This window comes from Panthera onca, chromosome E1 (assembly GCF_046562875.1).
Source record: "Panthera onca isolate mPanOnc1 chromosome E1, mPanOnc1 haplotype 2, whole genome shotgun sequence".
NCBI lineage: Eukaryota > Metazoa > Chordata > Mammalia > Carnivora > Felidae > Panthera > Panthera onca.
In genome coordinates, this window is record NC_138352.1 from 14,762,281 (window position 1) to 14,778,825 (window position 16,545).

The following is a 16,545-nucleotide window of genomic DNA, read 5'->3' on the forward strand; positions in this document are numbered from 1 at the left end:
GGAGTAGATTCCAGTGATTCATCCCCTATGTATAACATCCAGTGCTCATCCCAACAAGTGTCCTCCTTGATGCCCCTTGCCCATTTAGCCCACCCCCCACCCACAACCCCTCCAGCAACCCTCAGTTTGTTCTCTGTATTTAGGAGTCTCTTATGTTTTGTCCTCCTCCCTGTTTTTATATTATTTTTGCTTCCCTTCCCTTATGTTCATCTGTTTTGTCTCTTAAATTCCTCATGAGTGAAGTCATGTGATATTTGTCTTTCTCCGACAAATTTTGCTTAGAATACCCTTTAGTTCCATAGGTGTAGTTGCGAATGGCAAGATTTCATTCTTTTTCATTGCCAAGTAATAGCCCATTGTATATATGTACCATCTCTTCTCCATCCATTCATCCATCGATGGACATTTGGGCTCTTTCCATACTTTGGCTATGGTCGATAGTGCTGCTATAAACATTGGGGTGCATGTGCCCCTTTCAAACAGCACACCTGTATCCCGTGGATAAATGCCTAGCAGTGCCATTGCTGGGTCGTGGGGTAGTTCTATTTTTAATTTTTTGAGGAACCTCCCAACTGCACCAGTTTGCATTCCCACCAGCAGTGCAAAAGAGGTCCTCTCTCTCCACATCCTCGCCAACATCTGTTGCTGCCGGAGTTGTTAAGGTTAGCCATTCTGACAGGTGTGAGGTGGTATCTCATTGTGGTTTTTGTATTTCCCTGATGATGAGTGATGTTGAGCATTTTTTCATGTGTCTGTTGGCCATCTGGATGTCTTCTTTGGAGAAGTGTCTGTTCATGTGTTTTGCCCATTTCTTCACTGGATTATTTGCTTTTTGGGTGTTGAGTTTGATAAGTTCTTTATAGATTTTGGATACTAACCCTTTATCTGATACGTCATTTGCAAACATCTTCTCCCATCCTGTCGGTTGCCTTTTAGTTTTGCTGATTGTTTCCTTCTCTGTGCAGAAGCTTTTTATTTTGATGAGGTCCTAGTAGTTCAATTTTGCTTTTGTTTCCCTTGCCTCCGGAGACGTGTTGAATAAGAAGTTGCAGTGACCAAAGTCAAAGAGGTTTTTGCCTGCTTTCTCCTCTAGGATTTTGATGGCTTCCTCTCTTACGTTTAGGTCTTTCATCCATTTTGAGTTTCTTTTTGTGTCTGGTGTAAGAAAGTGGTCCAGGTTCATTCTTCTGCACATCGCTGTTCGGTTTTCCCAGTACCACTTGCCGAAGAGACTGTCTTTATTCCATTGGATATTCTTTCCTGCTTTGTCAAAGATTAGTTGGCCATATGTTTGTGGGTTCTCTGTTCTGTTCCATTGATCTGAGTGTCTGTTTTTGTGCCAGTACCATACTATCTTGATGATTACAGCTTTGTAATACATCTTGAAGTCCGGGATTGTGATGCCTCCGGCTTTGGTTTTCTTTTTCAGGCTTGCTTTGGCTATTTGGGGTCTTTTCTAGTTCCATACAAATTTTAGGATTGTTCTAGCTCTGTGAAGAATGCTGGTGTTATTTTGATAGGGATTGCATGGATTATGTAGATTGCTTTGGGGAGTATCGACATTTTAACAATATCTATTCTTCCAATTCATGACCTATGTATATATATTTTATTGAGACATAATTAAAACATTTATTCCCTCCAGGTTTACTGAGATTGAGTTGACGCATCGAGTGAATTGCCACCTAACCCTGTGCGAGTTTAAGGGGTACACAAAGGTGCTGATTTGATATTTATAGAATGCAAAAGGGTTACCTCCGTGGCGTTAGCTGACGCCTCCATCCTGTCACATGGCTGTTTCTTTGTGGTGTACATAGTATTAGAGTTCTGTGTCTTTCGAGGAGTGTGTACATCCAGGTAACCACCAACCTAATTAAGACATGAAACGTCACCATCCCAAGAAACGTTACTGCCTCCTTCTGCTCGATTCCACCACACGGGCACTTCCGTGTCTTTATTCTTTCACAGAGCAGAATGCTTTTGAAATGCATCCGTGTTGTGTAGATCTTCTATCGGCCCCCCGTTTGGCATCATGGCAAATCACGGTATGTGGCTTTTTGTGTCTAGCTTCTCTCCTAAGGTTCTTGGTGGCGACGCAGAAGCAAAGGAATTAGCAGGGAAGCCGGTGGAAAGAATCTGAGATCCCTACACGGGACAAAGGGAGATGTTAGGATCTTGGCGGCAGCCAAGGTGGACTGTTTGGTGGCCAACAGAATGGTCTGGGGGAGCCTTCAAACTGGGGCACGTGCAGGGTTGGAAGGAAGGTATTGGGCGATCTGCGTACACCGAGGAAGCAGGGTAGGAGCGTATTTCTCCAGGAAGAGCCGGTCTTGACTCCCCCCAGCTAACTGCTGTTGTCTGGGTTCTTGTTTTTGCTGCGGATGCTTGTATTCAGCTTTCCTGAGTTTCGCTCTCTGGTTCTGGAACCAAACCTCCAGGGTCACAGCCACTTCTTGGTTCTGCAGGCGGGGAGGGGTGTGGGTTCTGACTGGACAAGAATTCCAAATCTGCTCGTGGCTTCTCTGTGAACATTGTTCGCTTCCTTTGTGAATGCTGCTAGTGCCTTCCTTTAGGAAGGTCCCCTGGGTCTGACATCCTGAGATCCACATGTGTTCCCATGCTCTGCTCCTGTGACCAAAAGAAGAGAACGTTCTGAACCGAATAAAAACAAAACTGTCAAAGTTCATGGGATGCAATCAAAGCAGAGTCTAGAGGAAAACTGATAGCATTAACATTTTTGTTAGAAAAATAAAGCTCTCGCGTCAATAATCTAAGCTTCCACCTTCAAGAAACTAGAAAAAGAAGAAAAATAAACCCAAAGCAGTAGGAAGAAACTAATAAAAAGCAGACAGCAATGAAATACAAAACACGGAATGGTAAGAAAAAAGGAAACCCCAAGGTTTAGTTCTTTGAAAAAACCAGTATTAACAAACTTCTAATCAGACTAACCAAGAAAAAGAGGGGAGAAGGTTATCAACATCAGAAATGAAAGGTGGAATACCATTATAGACCCTACAGAAATTGGGTAATGAAATTATGTCATAAAATATTCTATGGTCATATTCAACTTCTGTGAAATGGACCGATTTCTTGAAAAATACCTTCCTGAAACTCACCTGGGAAGAAAGAGATCACCCAAATAGCCCCACACCTACTTAAGAAACTTTGTAGTTCAAAGCCTCCAATTAAGAATATTAAAGGACCAGATACTTCCACTGGGGAGTTCTTTCGAACATTTAAGGAAGAAATAACACCTCTCCTGCTTTTAGAAAAGAAGTTCTCTAAGCATGTCCTCATTAATGCTATCTTCATTAGCACACATGCGCGCACACACACACACACACACACACACACACACACACACACAGGAAAGAAAAACAGCAACTATGCAGCTTTGCGGGAACAACCGTGTTTATTTTGGAAGCTCTGGTGCTGTGACCCCTGAAGCAGCCGCGACCCTCTGAGGCACCAGAACCCTTGCCCCGAGGCCAGCCCCGCACAGTCTGCAGGGACCAGACACAGGTCGCACCGGGATCTGGCAGCAGAAACAGCCCGCCCCTCGCCCCAGGTGGATAAGCCGCTTGGCCGATTTATGACTCCCTGCGAAGGGAGCGCTCTGAGCCCCAAAATACTCAAGCCGTGCTTCCAAATCCACACAAAAAACCCTTGTTTCTGAGAGGCAGGCACGGGTCTCCAGGGGGCCCCTGAGGTCAGTGTTTCCCAGACCCGCTGCTGCAGGAATCCAAGTCCAGACAGCTAGCCTCTGGTAAGGGAGACATGGAGGGGAAACTGAGGTAGCCCCGAGCCCTCCTCCCAGGGTGGCAAGGGCCACGGCCCGGACTGTCTCCTCCTGACTCGTCCCCACAGAGGGGGCCGGGTGCCCTTCTCCATGGTGTCTGTGAGGACCCTGGGAGCCCCAGACAGATCCAAGTGAGGAGCCAAGCCTCTGCTCCTGTCCCCTCCAGGCAGGCCGTGCCACGCCCTCTGCCCCGGTCCCCCTCGCAGTCCTTCTGGCCGCCGGGAGAGCGGCCTGACAGTGTCTGCAGATGGGGCCCCCGGGACGGCTGCAGGGCAGGAGACCCAGCAGTCGGTCCGGGGCCCCCAGCCACCACCCTGAACAAGCAGCTCAGTTCCTAACCCTGCCCAGAAACCGGCACGGCTCGGCGCTGGTCCTGTTTCTCCCTCAAGGCCTCAGGCTGCCCCTCCGGCCATCACGCCCACAGGAAGGGCCCATGCACGAGGGGGGTCCTGCCTCATCCACAGGAAACCGGGGAACCCGCTTTCGGGTTGGGAGCCGACCCCCGTGCACGGTGCCACCTGGCTCTGCTGGCTCGTGGACCGGCGGCACATCACCCGGGGCTTGATCAGCGGCCGTTGTATTCGCTCTGGTCAGCTACCCGGACCGTGTCCTCGGTGAGTGAGGCGGGGGGGGATGCCGGAGGGAGGGCGGACCGGCCACACACACCCGAGGGGAACCACTCCTCGGTGGGATGTGGGGGCTGTGGGCGAACGGGACAGCACAGAGTCACGGAATCCTGGGATTTACAGGCCGGGGCCACGGTGACTCCACGTGTGGCCCAGGCTGGCAAGGTCACGAGTTTAGGAAAGGGAAAGCAGAAGGTTCCGAGCCGGGAGGGGCTCCTGCTGCCGCCGCCCTCTGTGGTGGCGTCCAGGGGGCCTGGGGGGCCTCTTCTGTGGCGGGCCCGGCCCCCAGCAGGCGGGGACAGGCCACCAGCTCCATGCCAGCAAACAAGGAGCTGCAGCCCCCGGGCCCTGGGCAAAGTTCCGGCGCTCCCTTTGGGGAGCCCGTGCCCGGTGGGCTCCACTCGGGTCCAGCCCCCTCCTCTCTGGAACCCACCAGGCCGGCCTCGGCCTCCCTGGGGACTGAAAGCGGGGAGCCATCGAGGGGAAGGGGGTGTGCAGGGCCCTGGGGCGGGAAGAGGGCGGAACTCAGCGGCTGCAGGAAGGCGTGGCTCCCGGAGAAGGGCACGGCGTCGGTCAGCAGGTCGGCCGGGCCCCCGCGGCCAGCCACAGGGCCCAGCTCGACCGGGGGCCTCTGGGCGGGGGGCCGCTGTCGGCAGGAGGCTTCAAAGTGCCTCAGGATCTGGAGGAGGAAGCGGAGGGGACCGGCTGAAGGTCCCTGTGCGCCCGGGAGCACAGAAGACACAGCCCCCCAGAGAGCAGGTGGCTCGTCCCACCTCCTCCTCCTCCGGCCACCCCCCACCGGCCACACTGTGTGCGCCCAGACACGGCGAACCTGCTGCTCTACAAATGCACACGTTCTCCGTCCCCAAACCCGGCCCCGTGACGAGCCAGCTCAGGGAGGGGGGGGAGGGGTCCCTTGCCGGGTGCCAAGCAGCGCCTGACACAGATGCTGAGGAAACGAACGTGCCTCAAACCCTCCGGTCCTTCCAACTCTGCACACACGGCCTCCTCCAGCCTTCACGTCCTCAGAGACACCGTGATGGCCTCGCTGTGGCGGGGTCACCGATTCTTTGACAAAGGACAATTTAAAGATGCGCCACTGAGGATCCGAATTCTCAGCAGCCACAGAGGAGCGCGGAAGCCGGGGATGCCAGTGGGCAGGTGGAAGACGTGCTGGGGCCTGGCTGAGGGGAGAGGCCAGCAGCCTGTGGGGGCTGCCCAGAGGCTCCCCAGTGAGGGAGCCGGGAGGCCCGCACACAATTCGAGCATAACTGGGAAACGGACTCGCGTGAAAGAAAACACTTCTGCTCTCCAGGGGCCGAGCTCCTGAACTGTGACCCCAGGTGGCCAGCAGAAGGATAAATGGACCTGGGCAGGCAAGGAGGGCTTCCCGCAGGAGGCCACCCGTGGGCTGAGCCAGGCGGGATGGGGAGCTGCCTGCAGAGCAGAGCTGCTGAGCAGCAGGGCAGGGGAGAGGTCCCAGGAGCTGGAAAAATCCACGAGCCAAGGACCCCGGCTGTTCTAAGGCCCGGCCCATCCCGGCCCGGTTGGCGAGGGGCAGGAACGTGGAAGCGGATCTGGGAACGGCTGGAGGAACAAGCGTGCGACTTCTCCTCCGGGTCCCGGCTGCTGCCCACCTTGGTGGCCTTGTTGGTCACGGGTCCAGGGCTGCCCGCGCTGAGCTCCTGCAGCCGCGGCCGGGCGAGGAGCAGGATGTGCTCCTGGGAGAGCAGGTCGGTGCAGCCCAGGGACGCGATGGCGCCCAGGGCCCTCTGCCGGGCGGACAGAAGGTCAGCGCGGTCCACCCCCGGAGGGAGGCCCCTCTCACAGCTCCGTCCTCCTCTCGGCCCGACTGCAGCCCCAAGGTGGGGGAGCCCCGGGGGTGGGCCCACTGCCCCCCCCCCCCAGGGCAGGCCCCGGGTGAGGCAGTCCCCGGCCAACCCCGCCCGCAACCCTCACCTGCGCACACCCATGCCCCCAGGCGCCCCCCAGCCTCGGGCCGGCCCTCACCATCTGCACACGCTCGCTGGTCCCGTCCAGGCGGCGGGTCAGCAGTTCCAGGACCGCCTCACAGTTGAGCAGCCCACACCTGCAGGAAGGCACAAGCAGGAGGTGGGGGCCGGGGCCGGGGCCGGGGCCGGGAGCGGGGAGCCGGTGGGGGGACTCACTCTTTGATGAAGCACTGAGCCTCCTCTCGGCTCAGAAAGGCACGCGGCCCCCGTGTCACAGTCTGGACCAGGCTCTGCTCCTGCTGGCAGTCGCTCAGGGTCACGGCCTCCACCCTACCGGGGGCACAGCGGTCAGGGTAGAGAGAGACTCCTCCGGGTCAGGCCCCAACCCAGGGTGGGACCCCAGAAAAGGACCTCACCGCTCTGCCAGGTCGCTGGGTGCCTGGCTAGCCGCTGAGGGGCTGTCGCTGCCCGACCGACTGCCTGAGTCTGAGACCTTGCCTGGGTCACCGCTCTCCCGGGATGAATTCTGGGAGCTGGAGCCGCTGTCTGGCTCGTCCCAACCCCCTCCTGCCTGCCCGGGCTGGGGTCTCGTGACTGTGACAAACAGGACCGTGGGTGAGATCGGGGGCGGGGGGCCCTGACTTGCCTCATACACCCCTCCCCGGGGCACCTCGACCAAGAAACACCAGGGAAGAGGTGACACGGGACAGAGCAGGGCACCCCTCACACAGAACGGGCAGGGCGGGGACCGCCGACCTGTGGCGGCAGGGGCAGTGCCGGACCCCGAGGCACAGAACTCTCGGGGAGTCCCGACAGTCCTCTTTCAGGCCAGGCCAACTCCCAGGAGCTTGGGCCAGAGCACCGCGACGCTGCGGTCCCCTCTCACCACACACCTCGCTCGGAGATGGCCCTGTGTCAACATCCCCCCGACTAGAACGCACGTGCGTGGAGGCTGGCCCCCGGCCCTGGCCTCGCAGCCGTCCCGGCTGGACCGGCAAAAGCCGGGCTGCGGCCCAGCTCACGACCCAGGTCTGTACCCGAGGTGGCGGGGCCCTCCGGGAGCCCCCGCCCCCCTTAACACCATACACCCCAGCTCCTACTCGAAGCAACTGGCAAGAAGCTGGCAAAACAGCATCCAGAGGCCGCGCGATCTTTGTACGGCACGGAGGCCACAGCGAGCGCACACAGAGCCACGGAGCTGGCGAAAGGCTGTGCGGGCCCCCGGCCCCCCCAGGACACACCACCTCCTTCCCCGGCCTCTGAGCCAGGAGCCTGTGCCCCTTGCCGGGAAGGTCCTGTCGGCAGCTCCGCGGCCCCCTCTCGCTCCAACACACCACGGGGACAGGCCTGCTCACCCGGACCCCCAGGAGAGTCTCACCGCTTCCTCGGGCGCCCGGGAGAGCTCCGGGGAGCGGCTTCCCGGCACTGGGGCCACCACGGCTAGCTGTGGGCGTCATGGCGGGCTGGTAGGCGTCACCCCGCGGGAGGGGCCTCCGGGTGCCGGGGCTCTCGGGCCCGGGGCGCACAGCATTGGCCACCACCTCTGCGGCCTTCTGGATGGTGGAGAGGAAGGCTTCGCCCGCAGAGCCTGCGCCGGAGGGAGAGGGACAGGGTGCCAGCCCTCTTCAGTTCTGCCCGCCCCCGAGAGGAGTTCAAGAGGCCAGCACGTGAGCCGTAGTCACACAGCGGAGCCCACGTGAGGCACCCAGGCCCTTCCGGAAGCTTCCCCAGTGAATGCCGCTTCAGTGCGTTCCCAGGCCCGACAGAGCCTGGCGCTCCAGCTTACGGCAAGGCCGTGCCCCCAAGTCCCCCGGCCCCACGTGGGAGCAGGACAGCTAAGGGGATCGTCAGAGAGCTCGGTCCCCACGGCGGCTCACGTCCAGTACGGGTGCAGGGGTGCGTGAGTGCCCTGACGGGACCAACCACCCTCACTCCCGAGTCAGGAACAGGCAAGGCCTGCGAGCCAGGCCTGCTTTAGGAATCAGTGCTCCCGAGGTACCGGGGGTCTGAGAGCCGAGACCAGAACCGGCAGCACCCAGGCCGGCTGCGTCCACTCACGACGGGCACCGTCCCCACGCCACCGCCCTCCGCCCTCCGCCCCTCTGAGGGACCAGGGCCTGGGTGCACGCGTACAGACCTAGCCTCCGCCCGGCTTCTCACCTGTTGGTTTCGCAGACTGGCCCTGCCTCGTTCTCCCGCGGGCCCGAGCAGAGGAGAGCGCGGTGGCAGGACACCGGCCCCAGCCGTGCCACCCGCCACGCCTCCCAGGCCAGATCCGCCAGACCCTATGCCCGCGCCCCGCACCCCCGCAGCACTCACCTGTGGGGCCCCGTTCCTTGCTGTAGCCGAAGCCCTGGAGGGCGCCCTGGGGCCTGGACTCGGAGCCCATGCCTGTGAGCAGGACCCACGTCAGTGCCAGTGTGGCCGCTCACGCTCAACCCTGTGTACCTGGGACAGGGGGTCGGGGGGGGGGGACCTCAAACCCTCCCCAGGGTGAACACCCAGCGAAGGGGATGGGCGGTCGCCTACCTGCCGGAGGCAGGGCCCTGGGTGGCTGGGAGGGAGGCGGGGGTGACAAGTTGTCCGAGAACAAGGCACTCCCCAAGTCCTAGACGAGGAAGCAGAGGGCACTCGGCTCGCTGTGGTCCGGCTCTGTCCCCCCGCCCCCCTGCTCTCTCGGGGTCCCACAGCGAGGGCGGAGCCAGGGCCCTGGATGGTGGAACAAACGTCTGGCAGTCTGTCCCGGGCTACCCCGAGTGTGGACTCACCTGGGCGGCCGCCCGCACCTTCTGGTACAAGCTGTTCCCGTGGAGAGGGTCTGGGGGCCCTGAGAAAACTGCAGGACGGAGGCAGATGCGCAGGTGAGCCGCAGCTACTGACACTCAGAGGTGCGGCTTTAATGCCCCCCCCGGCCCTCGTGGCGGGCACCCCCCCGGACCCCTGGCAGATGACCCCGGCACCCCGAGGGTCAGGGGCGGCCTCCTGAAACACAGGCCTGGCCTCCAGTCCCCGGGCGACACCCCTTCCAGGTCAAGTCCCTATAGTGGTGGCCACCCTTCCGCACCCCCAAGCCCGGGAGCCCCCAGATCCCCCTCATCCGGGACCCACTGCCCCCACGCTGCTTTTCAGAGATATACCACCCACTGGGCCTATGGAGGCCGCACCCCAGCCGCCCCCTCGCTCATGCCCACAGAGCGGAGCCCCCTGCCGTCTCTCGCTGGGGTCCCTGCACTGGCCGCCTCGCTGTACCCCCCTCAACCCACTCTCCACTCGGAGCGAAGCGAGCAATCAAAGCCCCACAGAGGCTCTCGCGGCCCTGACGATACCACCTCCCTCTACGTAACAGCTTCAGCTGTGACAAACGAGTTTTTCCTAGAAGGAATTGAGTGACACCCCCGTTCCCAGTCTCTTGTCACAAATGCATCTCACTTTCTGCCCCGGCAGGTGGCCCAGGGTGCACGCCCATCGGCCAGCCGGGAATGGAACCACCAGGGAACCACCGGGGGGGGGGGGGGATGGCGTGAGCCTCCCTGCTGTTCCTGCCGCACAGGACCCCCCCCCCCCCGCCCCGGCCCCTCGTGCCTGAGCTGAGGCCGTCGTCTGCGGCCCCCCCCACCCCAGAGCCACCTCCTCTCGCGACCCCACCTCCCCGACAGCCTGTGGCAGGGTCCCCCGGTTGGCACTCAGAGTACAACGGACTGGGACCGGCCCAGCAGAGACTCTGGTGCCAACAAGGACCCGCTGTCTGCCGCATCCCGTGCTGCCTCGGCTGCGCCCTGGGGTGGAGGACGGAGGCCTCCAGTGAAGAGACGGCCGCGGTTTCGGGGTGTGGGGGTAGGCCAGCACCTGGCAGGCAGGCAGGATGCTGGAAATGCTCAGGATCCCCGAGGAGCACGCGGTGGCCGAGAGCAACTAACTGGGCCCCCCTCCCCGGCGCTGCCCTCTCGGGGACCCTCTCAGGGACGGCTCCGTGGGCGTGGTTCTTGCCTGCGGGCCGAGCCCTTCCGGTGTCACTCAGGGCGGGGTCTGCTGACGCTGTGCCCCTGAGACCCACTGCGGCCAGGACTCCTGCCTTACCTGAGGGGAAGGCCTCAGGCCCCGTCCCCCCAAATCCCAGTTAGGGAAAAAAGACACGGGACAGCCCCAGGCCCGGCTGGGGAGTGAGAGATGGAACCCCACCCCAGACCCAGCTGTGCTAGACCTAGACCTCGACAGGCCAGAACCCCGCCTCTCCCGGGGGCCTCCCACAGACCTCCCTGTCTCGGCCCTGGGGAGCAGTCCGGGGGGGAAGACAGAGCCCCTCTGGTGTGCCGGGCACTGGAACAGGCAGGACGGGCCTGGGCTGCCCAGGCCAGGCAGGGCACACAGGCAGAAATAAGCCACCGTGCGGCGGCGGGCCCGGCGACGGATGGAAGGGAAAGCCCGTGACAGAGTGAAGGCGGTGGCTGGGGTGCGGGGTGCCGGGGAGAAGACGGCAGCGGGCCGGGAGGCGAGTCCCGCCGGTGGGAGGGGCGTCTCTGTGAGGGGGCGGTGGTCAGCAGAGGGACTCTGTGCAGCCTGCCCTGGCCGCCCCGCCCCAGCGCCCGGATACCTGCGGCTTCCTGGATGAAGGCAGGGTTGCGTTTGAGGATGAGCAAGGACGAGGAGGAGCCGTGACCACACAGGTGGAGCAGGATCTTCAGCACCTGGGGGACAGTCGCAGGGGGCAGCACAGGCCCAGAGGGCAGCCCGCACGCATCCCGCGGCGACCCTCTCCCCGTGCTTCGCCACCCGCTGGCCCGTCCCCCAGCGGAGGGTCTGCGGGGGCCGCTCGGGGACTCACCTTCAGCTTCACTCGGCCAGAGCCGCTGTGCAGACGGTTCAGAAGGTACTCCAGGAGGCACTGGCTGCTGCCCAGGGACTCGTGTGAGATTTCTGGCAGGCGCTCGGGTTAGGGAAGGAGCTAGCTGACCCCAGGCCACACGAGGCCACGCCGGCGGGGGAGAGAACCAGGCCTTCCTGCCACCAGACTTCTCCCGTGTCTTCCCCGCCAAAACCCACCCGAGGCCCTGGTTTCAGGAGCTTGGGCCTCTTACGGCCTCCTGGGCCCCGCGTCATCAGTCGTGTGGCTTTTGGACCCACCCACACTTGGTCCCTACAGTAAAGGAGCTGGGGGGCCTCCGAAGGACAGGCCCCTGGACGTGGGTGACGAGGAAGGATACTGGCGATCTCCTCAAACAAGTAGCCCGGACACGGGACATCATCGTCCGACGTTCCCTTCAGGAGAACCGGGAGCTGAAAGGGAGCGCGAGCCCCTGGCATGATGAGTGGGCGTCACAGGGAAAAAACCCAAACACCCATTCCCACTTGGCCCAGCATCTGGGCGTCTGGGGAGCGTGAGCCTCAGAGCAAAGACAGGACGGGGAACCTCAGGGACACTCACGGGGACAAGTGCGTGGACTCTGCTGGGTGCTCACCACAGACTGACTACAGTTTGAAAGGGCAGCGGCCTGACGGCACGAGAACATGGGCCTGAAAGTCACCTTATTTATCCAGCAAGGCCCAAAGGGGAGCTGGACAGACGTGCAGAGCCGTGGAGGCCAGGGCCCAGAGCGGAGTCTCTGCACTAACGCAACCGAACCGACCGGCGGCTTCACCGGCGGCCCAGCCCCTGAACACCTGCCTGGCGACGCTCAAGGCCGCCCGCTGCCTCTGCTTTGGCTCTGGCCAACACCAACGACAGGCCCCGACCTCCGCTTCTCGGAGCATTCGCCACGATGAACTGACGATGGTGGACGTGGGTCTCCCACAACTCGGGAGCGTCCTTCCCTAGGACCTGAGGGCCCCGGTTTGAAACGCAACCATTAGGAAGGCCCGGGCCTGGCTCGCACGCCCTGTACGGGGGCAGGACCCCAAGTCCCGAAAGGGCCGGCCAGCTGCCGAGTTGCACGGACACTGCCCGACCCCCGCCTCCCTCAGTGCTCCTGCCACAAATGGGAAGGGGCCGGGGCTGCCCGCGCGGGCGTCCGGCTGTGCCGTCTGAGACCCCAGCTGTCTCTTCCAATTCGGGTTCTGTCCGGGAGAGGGGTGATGTGAAGCAGAGATGGCGTGCCCCGCCCACACGGCGTCGGAGATCGGGCCCCGACCCTGAGGCCACAGCGGAGAAGGGGATCCAGGAACGAGATGCAGGGGCAGAGGGGACACCAGGGGCCCAAGAACGGCCGGAGGGGCTCGAGGAGGAGGACGGGCACGGAGAGGGCCGGAGGGAGATGGAGGCATCTGTGAGCCTGGGAGGAGGCCCAAGCGGGCGCCGAGCAGGGCCGGGGAGGGGAACAGCTCTGGCCCGGGGTGGGGGCCGCGGCCGCCCGCACTCACCCGGTGCAGGAAGCTCAGGCGGTCCCGCAGCGGCGGCGTGGACGCCATGATGCCGGCCACCTTCCGGCCCCGCCCGCGGCCGCGGCCCCCCTCCAATCACCGCGCGGGCCTGGACTAGCTGGCCAATCGCTCGCGCGGGGCGGGGCCTGCAGTCTATGCCGGCAAACAACCTGAGCCTGAACCAATCCGAAGTCCCAGATCAAAGACAGACAAATTCACGAGCCACTTGCAGGGCTCGGAGAGGCCCGGCGCCGTTCCGGAAGCGAAGCAGGGGCTGGAGCCGAAGCCTAGCCAAACAGAAAGCGCAGGGAAGGCGATGGGCGGAAGGCGCGCCTATCGAGAAGCTGGGCGCCGGAAAAGGACGGGCCTAAGATGGCGGCGCCCATGGGTGCCAGGAGGAGCCGCTCATGTCGGGGAACGGAGCGGTGTGGGGACGCGTGCGAGGCCGCCTCCGCGCCTTCCCCGAGCGCCTTGCGGCCTGTAGGGCCGAGGTGAGAAGGTGTCGGGCGGGGAGGGGGCGGGGGCGGGGGCGGAATCTGCCTTGGGTGACCGGCGGGGGGGTGGGGGGCGTCCTCCGCGACCCTCGCCCGTCCCCGTCCGCCCCCAGGCCGCGGCTTATGGCAGGTGTGTGCAGGCGTCCACGGCCCCGGGCGGCCGCCTGACGAAGGACCTCTGTGTGCAGGAGTTCGAGGCCCTGCGGAGCTGCTTCGCCGCCGCGGTAGGTGGGCGCCGCCCCGGCCTCTTCCCTTGCCAACCCCAGCCCCGCCTTGGGGAGGGGTACCGGGCGGCGGGGACCCCGGCGTCCCAGCGCTGGACCGCTGGTCGGCCGCCCCCCCTCCCCGCCCCCGCACCGCCCCGCGTGTTCGGTGCCAGGCCGTACCTCCTGCCCGCCGGATCCCGCCGCCGCGGAGCTTGTGTGCCCTCGTCTGTCGAGCGAGGGGAACACCAGCCTCGTCGTGAAGATGCTGGTGGCGGTGGTGGCATGTATGCGAAAACTCTCTGTGACTGCTGCTGTCGCTGGAGCCTAATGCCCAAACGAACCGCAGCCCAGTAGTCCAATGGGCACCCGCTGTCTTAGCTTCCTTGGTGTTTAGGACCCCGCGTGTGTACCGCGCGTGCAGTTATAACCATAGGGCCACCCAGCACACACGGAGAGGCACCCCCGACTTCCCCCAGACAGCAACCCCATTTTGCAGAGGGTGGAAGGAAATCTATAGGCCACTGTCCTGGGTTTGTCAGAACGGGGTTCCAGAGGCTGGTAAGTCCTTAGCCTAGCTGCACGGGCTGTTCTTCACTGGCTGGGAAGTGGGCCCCGCTGGGAACAGTTTGCGGGGTGTTTTTGGTTCTCGGCTGTAACCACTCAACAGCGAGTCCCTTTTCTTTCTGAGGCATTTTTTTCTGATCCCTGTTTGGTCAAGTGTTGAGGCAGCAAGAGTCTCGTGAATATCACCAGCGCTTTACAAAAATGAAAAACTAGTGTTGTATTTACACGTTTTCGTAAAAAACGTGGAATAAGTGGGGTTGGAGGACGTAGCCGTGCCCAGAGAACCTCCACGGGGAGTTCGACAGCATGAGGAGAGGGCTGTCTGTGATGAGGGTCCTGGGCTGGTGCCCAAGGCATCACCACCCAAGGTGCCTCCATTGGGTGGGGCTGGGTTGGGCCATGATGCCAGCCATCAGCTCTGTCCTCCGGAGCTGCTGGTGCAGTTGGGTGAGCTCGGCAGGATTCACGGGACCCGAGGCTGTTTCCTGATGTTCTGGGACCGTCTTGAGCAGAGTGGCCAGCTGTGGCTTAGCCGCTTCTCCAAGGAGAGAGTTCACGTGTGTTCCCAGAGGGCTCAGGTCTCCTTGGACCTCTCTTTGCGATTATCATGGCCGAGAGCCTTTGGCCTCATCCTGCCCTTGTCAGCAGCCTCAGATCTGATGTGGGCTGTTCATCCAAGGTTGCACCTGTTCCTTGGACTTGCTTCCTGCTTCTCAGCAGCTTCCTTGTTTGACAGGCCTCCCCAGGGGACAAGATGAAGCTTCGCTGTGTGATTACTGGTTGGAAGAATTTAAGTGCAAGATGAAGATCAAACGTGTTAGTTATGCACAGATTTTCTGTCCCGCCTTTTGTGGTTAGGAGTTGTCTGTTGCAGGCATCTGATCACCTGTGACTGTTTTTTTTTTTTTTTTTGCTTTTCTACCCTGGTCACTTGAGATGTCCCCACAGTGTGTGTGCTGCCCTCAGGAGCCCTCTGCTATTTTAATGTGCCATTCTTCACGGAAGGTGACTTACCTGCAGACCCTGGGCCCCAGGCACTTGGGAGTTTGGGACTAGGGTGCTCGAGTGTCTCTCACCACGAGGCAGCGCGCTGCTGAGTGCGTTTCCGCCCATCCTGCTCTCGTCCCCGGCACTCGTGCGGGGCTGCAGGAGGCCAAAGGGGCGTTGGGCTCCAGACCAGCTTCGTCCCAGGGAGCCCTGTCCCTGGGTCAGTGTTTCAGCAGCTCTGCCTCAGTGTTTTCTGTAAGAAGTTCCCATTGCCTTTGAAGGACCAAGTGGTGTGCTGGAGGGGGGGAAGGTCTGCACAGCACCTGGTCCAGGGTGGGCTTGGCTTTGGGAGCACACTGTCACCAGCAGATTGAGCCCCTTGGCCCGTGGCAGCTCCGAGCAGCTGGGCCCTCTGCCACGCATCCACAACCAGGCTCTCCCACAAAGTGTTCGCTAGGAGATGGCATTGGGGTCGGGGGGTGGATTCTGCCCTTTGCGGTCACATCTAACAAGCCCATTCAAACCAAATCTTTTCTCTTCCAGGCCAAGACGACCCCAAGGGGAGGCCTTTAGGGTGGACAAGCCTGCACTACATTTGTGTTTGCTGCCCACAGCCTTGAGGGACAGACGCCTGAGACATCTAAAGCTTTTAGAGCTAAAAGGACTGCACGCTCATCAGGGCAAGACGTGGGCAGACGGGGGATCTGGTTTTCTTGCCTCGTGTATGTAAGGTTTCTGGTTAGAGTAAGAAACGACAAAGCAACAATACAGACTGTGGCAGACCACGCCGGGTCTCTGTTCTTTTGTACCCAGAGTGTGCATGGGCCCTGGGAGTACACTTGTCAAAGAATTTGCACCCCAAACACATTATTGGAATCTAACAGAGCCCCCAAATGTAGTTACCGGTTTACAGGATGTACCAAAGGACGTCAACGCCGTGAGGAAAAGATTCAGGCGTAGGGAAGGAAACTCAGGTGCTTTTTCTGGACTTAGAGGCAAAAAAGGAGGGGCTGCCCTTCTAGAGGCTGGGAGGGTGAGGCACCAGCCAGCCCAGAGAGGGTCTGGCCTAGGAACCCAGCAGCAGTGACAGCATGTGGGGCGTCTGCCCTTCTGCGGCCTCCTCTGGGGTCAGAGCCCAAGCCCTCTTGACCCCACCCTGCAGTGCTTACGTGCAGCACACACAGCCAGTAGGACCCCCAGTGCCTGTGGCTGAGGATCCCACGGGTCCTGAGTGCCACCTGCTGGACGCTTGGGCATTGTGCTCCAAGAGCCCCTCCCAGGGGTGTGGCGGCTGTGCTACCCCTGGGCTCCACCCAGCCCCTGGCCTCTCAAGAGTCCCCAGCATCCACATGCTGATGGGGGGGGGGGAGGGGGAGAGGGGCAGGTGACTATGCTCTGCTGACCCCACACACACCCCAGGGGCCTGAGGGGGAAGGGGCGGGCCTGGGAGCCGAGTGATCCTTACCACAACCCCCACCACCATCACAATGCTCCTCATGGAGCCTTGAGGGTGTACTCTAGACCCTTGCACGCTGTCCCAGGTCCTGACAGCCTCTCGTGCGG

The 16,545-nt window shown here is 61.4% G+C and overlaps 2 protein-coding genes across 5 annotated transcripts; one reads left to right on the forward strand and one right to left on the reverse strand.

Moving 5' to 3' along the window:
- Nucleotides 1–82: 82 nt before the first annotated feature.
- Nucleotides 83–12,905, reverse strand: TEPSIN (TEPSIN adaptor related protein complex 4 accessory protein). Of its 2 annotated transcripts, XR_013552181.2 has the most exons (14): nucleotides 12,732–12,905; nucleotides 11,579–11,651; nucleotides 11,200–11,291; nucleotides 10,969–11,062; nucleotides 9,146–9,213; nucleotides 8,907–8,985; nucleotides 8,697–8,768; nucleotides 7,756–7,965; nucleotides 6,794–6,971; nucleotides 6,594–6,707; nucleotides 6,436–6,514; nucleotides 6,063–6,197; nucleotides 4,318–5,104; nucleotides 83–2,628 (listed from the first exon to the last, which is right to left on the reverse strand). XR_013552181.2 is itself a non-coding variant. In XM_060645165.3 (13 exons), exons 1-13 carry the CDS (start codon nucleotides 12,777–12,779, stop codon nucleotides 4,592–4,594), a joined length of 1,755 nt encoding a protein of 584 aa, XP_060501148.1. In that variant the 5' UTR covers nucleotides 12,780–12,905; the 3' UTR covers nucleotides 2,653–4,591. The 2 variants fall into 2 exon arrangements, 1 of the variants encoding a protein (XP_060501148.1); XM_060645165.3 differs by lacking the exon at nucleotides 83–2,628 and having other exon boundaries at nucleotides 2,653–5,104.
- A 44-nt stretch (nucleotides 12,906–12,949) lies between these two features.
- On the forward strand, nucleotides 12,950–15,767 carry NDUFAF8 (NADH:ubiquinone oxidoreductase complex assembly factor 8). 3 transcript variants are annotated; one of them, XM_060645168.3, is made up of 4 exons: nucleotides 12,950–13,222; nucleotides 13,339–13,449; nucleotides 14,944–15,000; nucleotides 15,526–15,767. In XM_060645168.3, the coding sequence occupies exons 1-4, from the start codon at nucleotides 13,139–13,141 to the stop codon at nucleotides 15,553–15,555; spliced, it is 282 nt and encodes a 93-aa protein (XP_060501151.1). In that variant the 5' UTR covers nucleotides 12,950–13,138; the 3' UTR covers nucleotides 15,556–15,767. The 3 variants fall into 3 exon arrangements, with proteins under 3 accessions (XP_060501151.1, XP_060501153.1, XP_060501155.1); XM_060645170.3 differs by lacking the exon at nucleotides 14,944–15,000 and adding an exon at nucleotides 14,732–14,811 and having other exon boundaries at nucleotides 12,961–13,222; XM_060645172.3 differs by lacking the exon at nucleotides 14,944–15,000 and having other exon boundaries at nucleotides 13,023–13,222.
- Nucleotides 15,768–16,545: the final 778 nt, after the last annotated feature.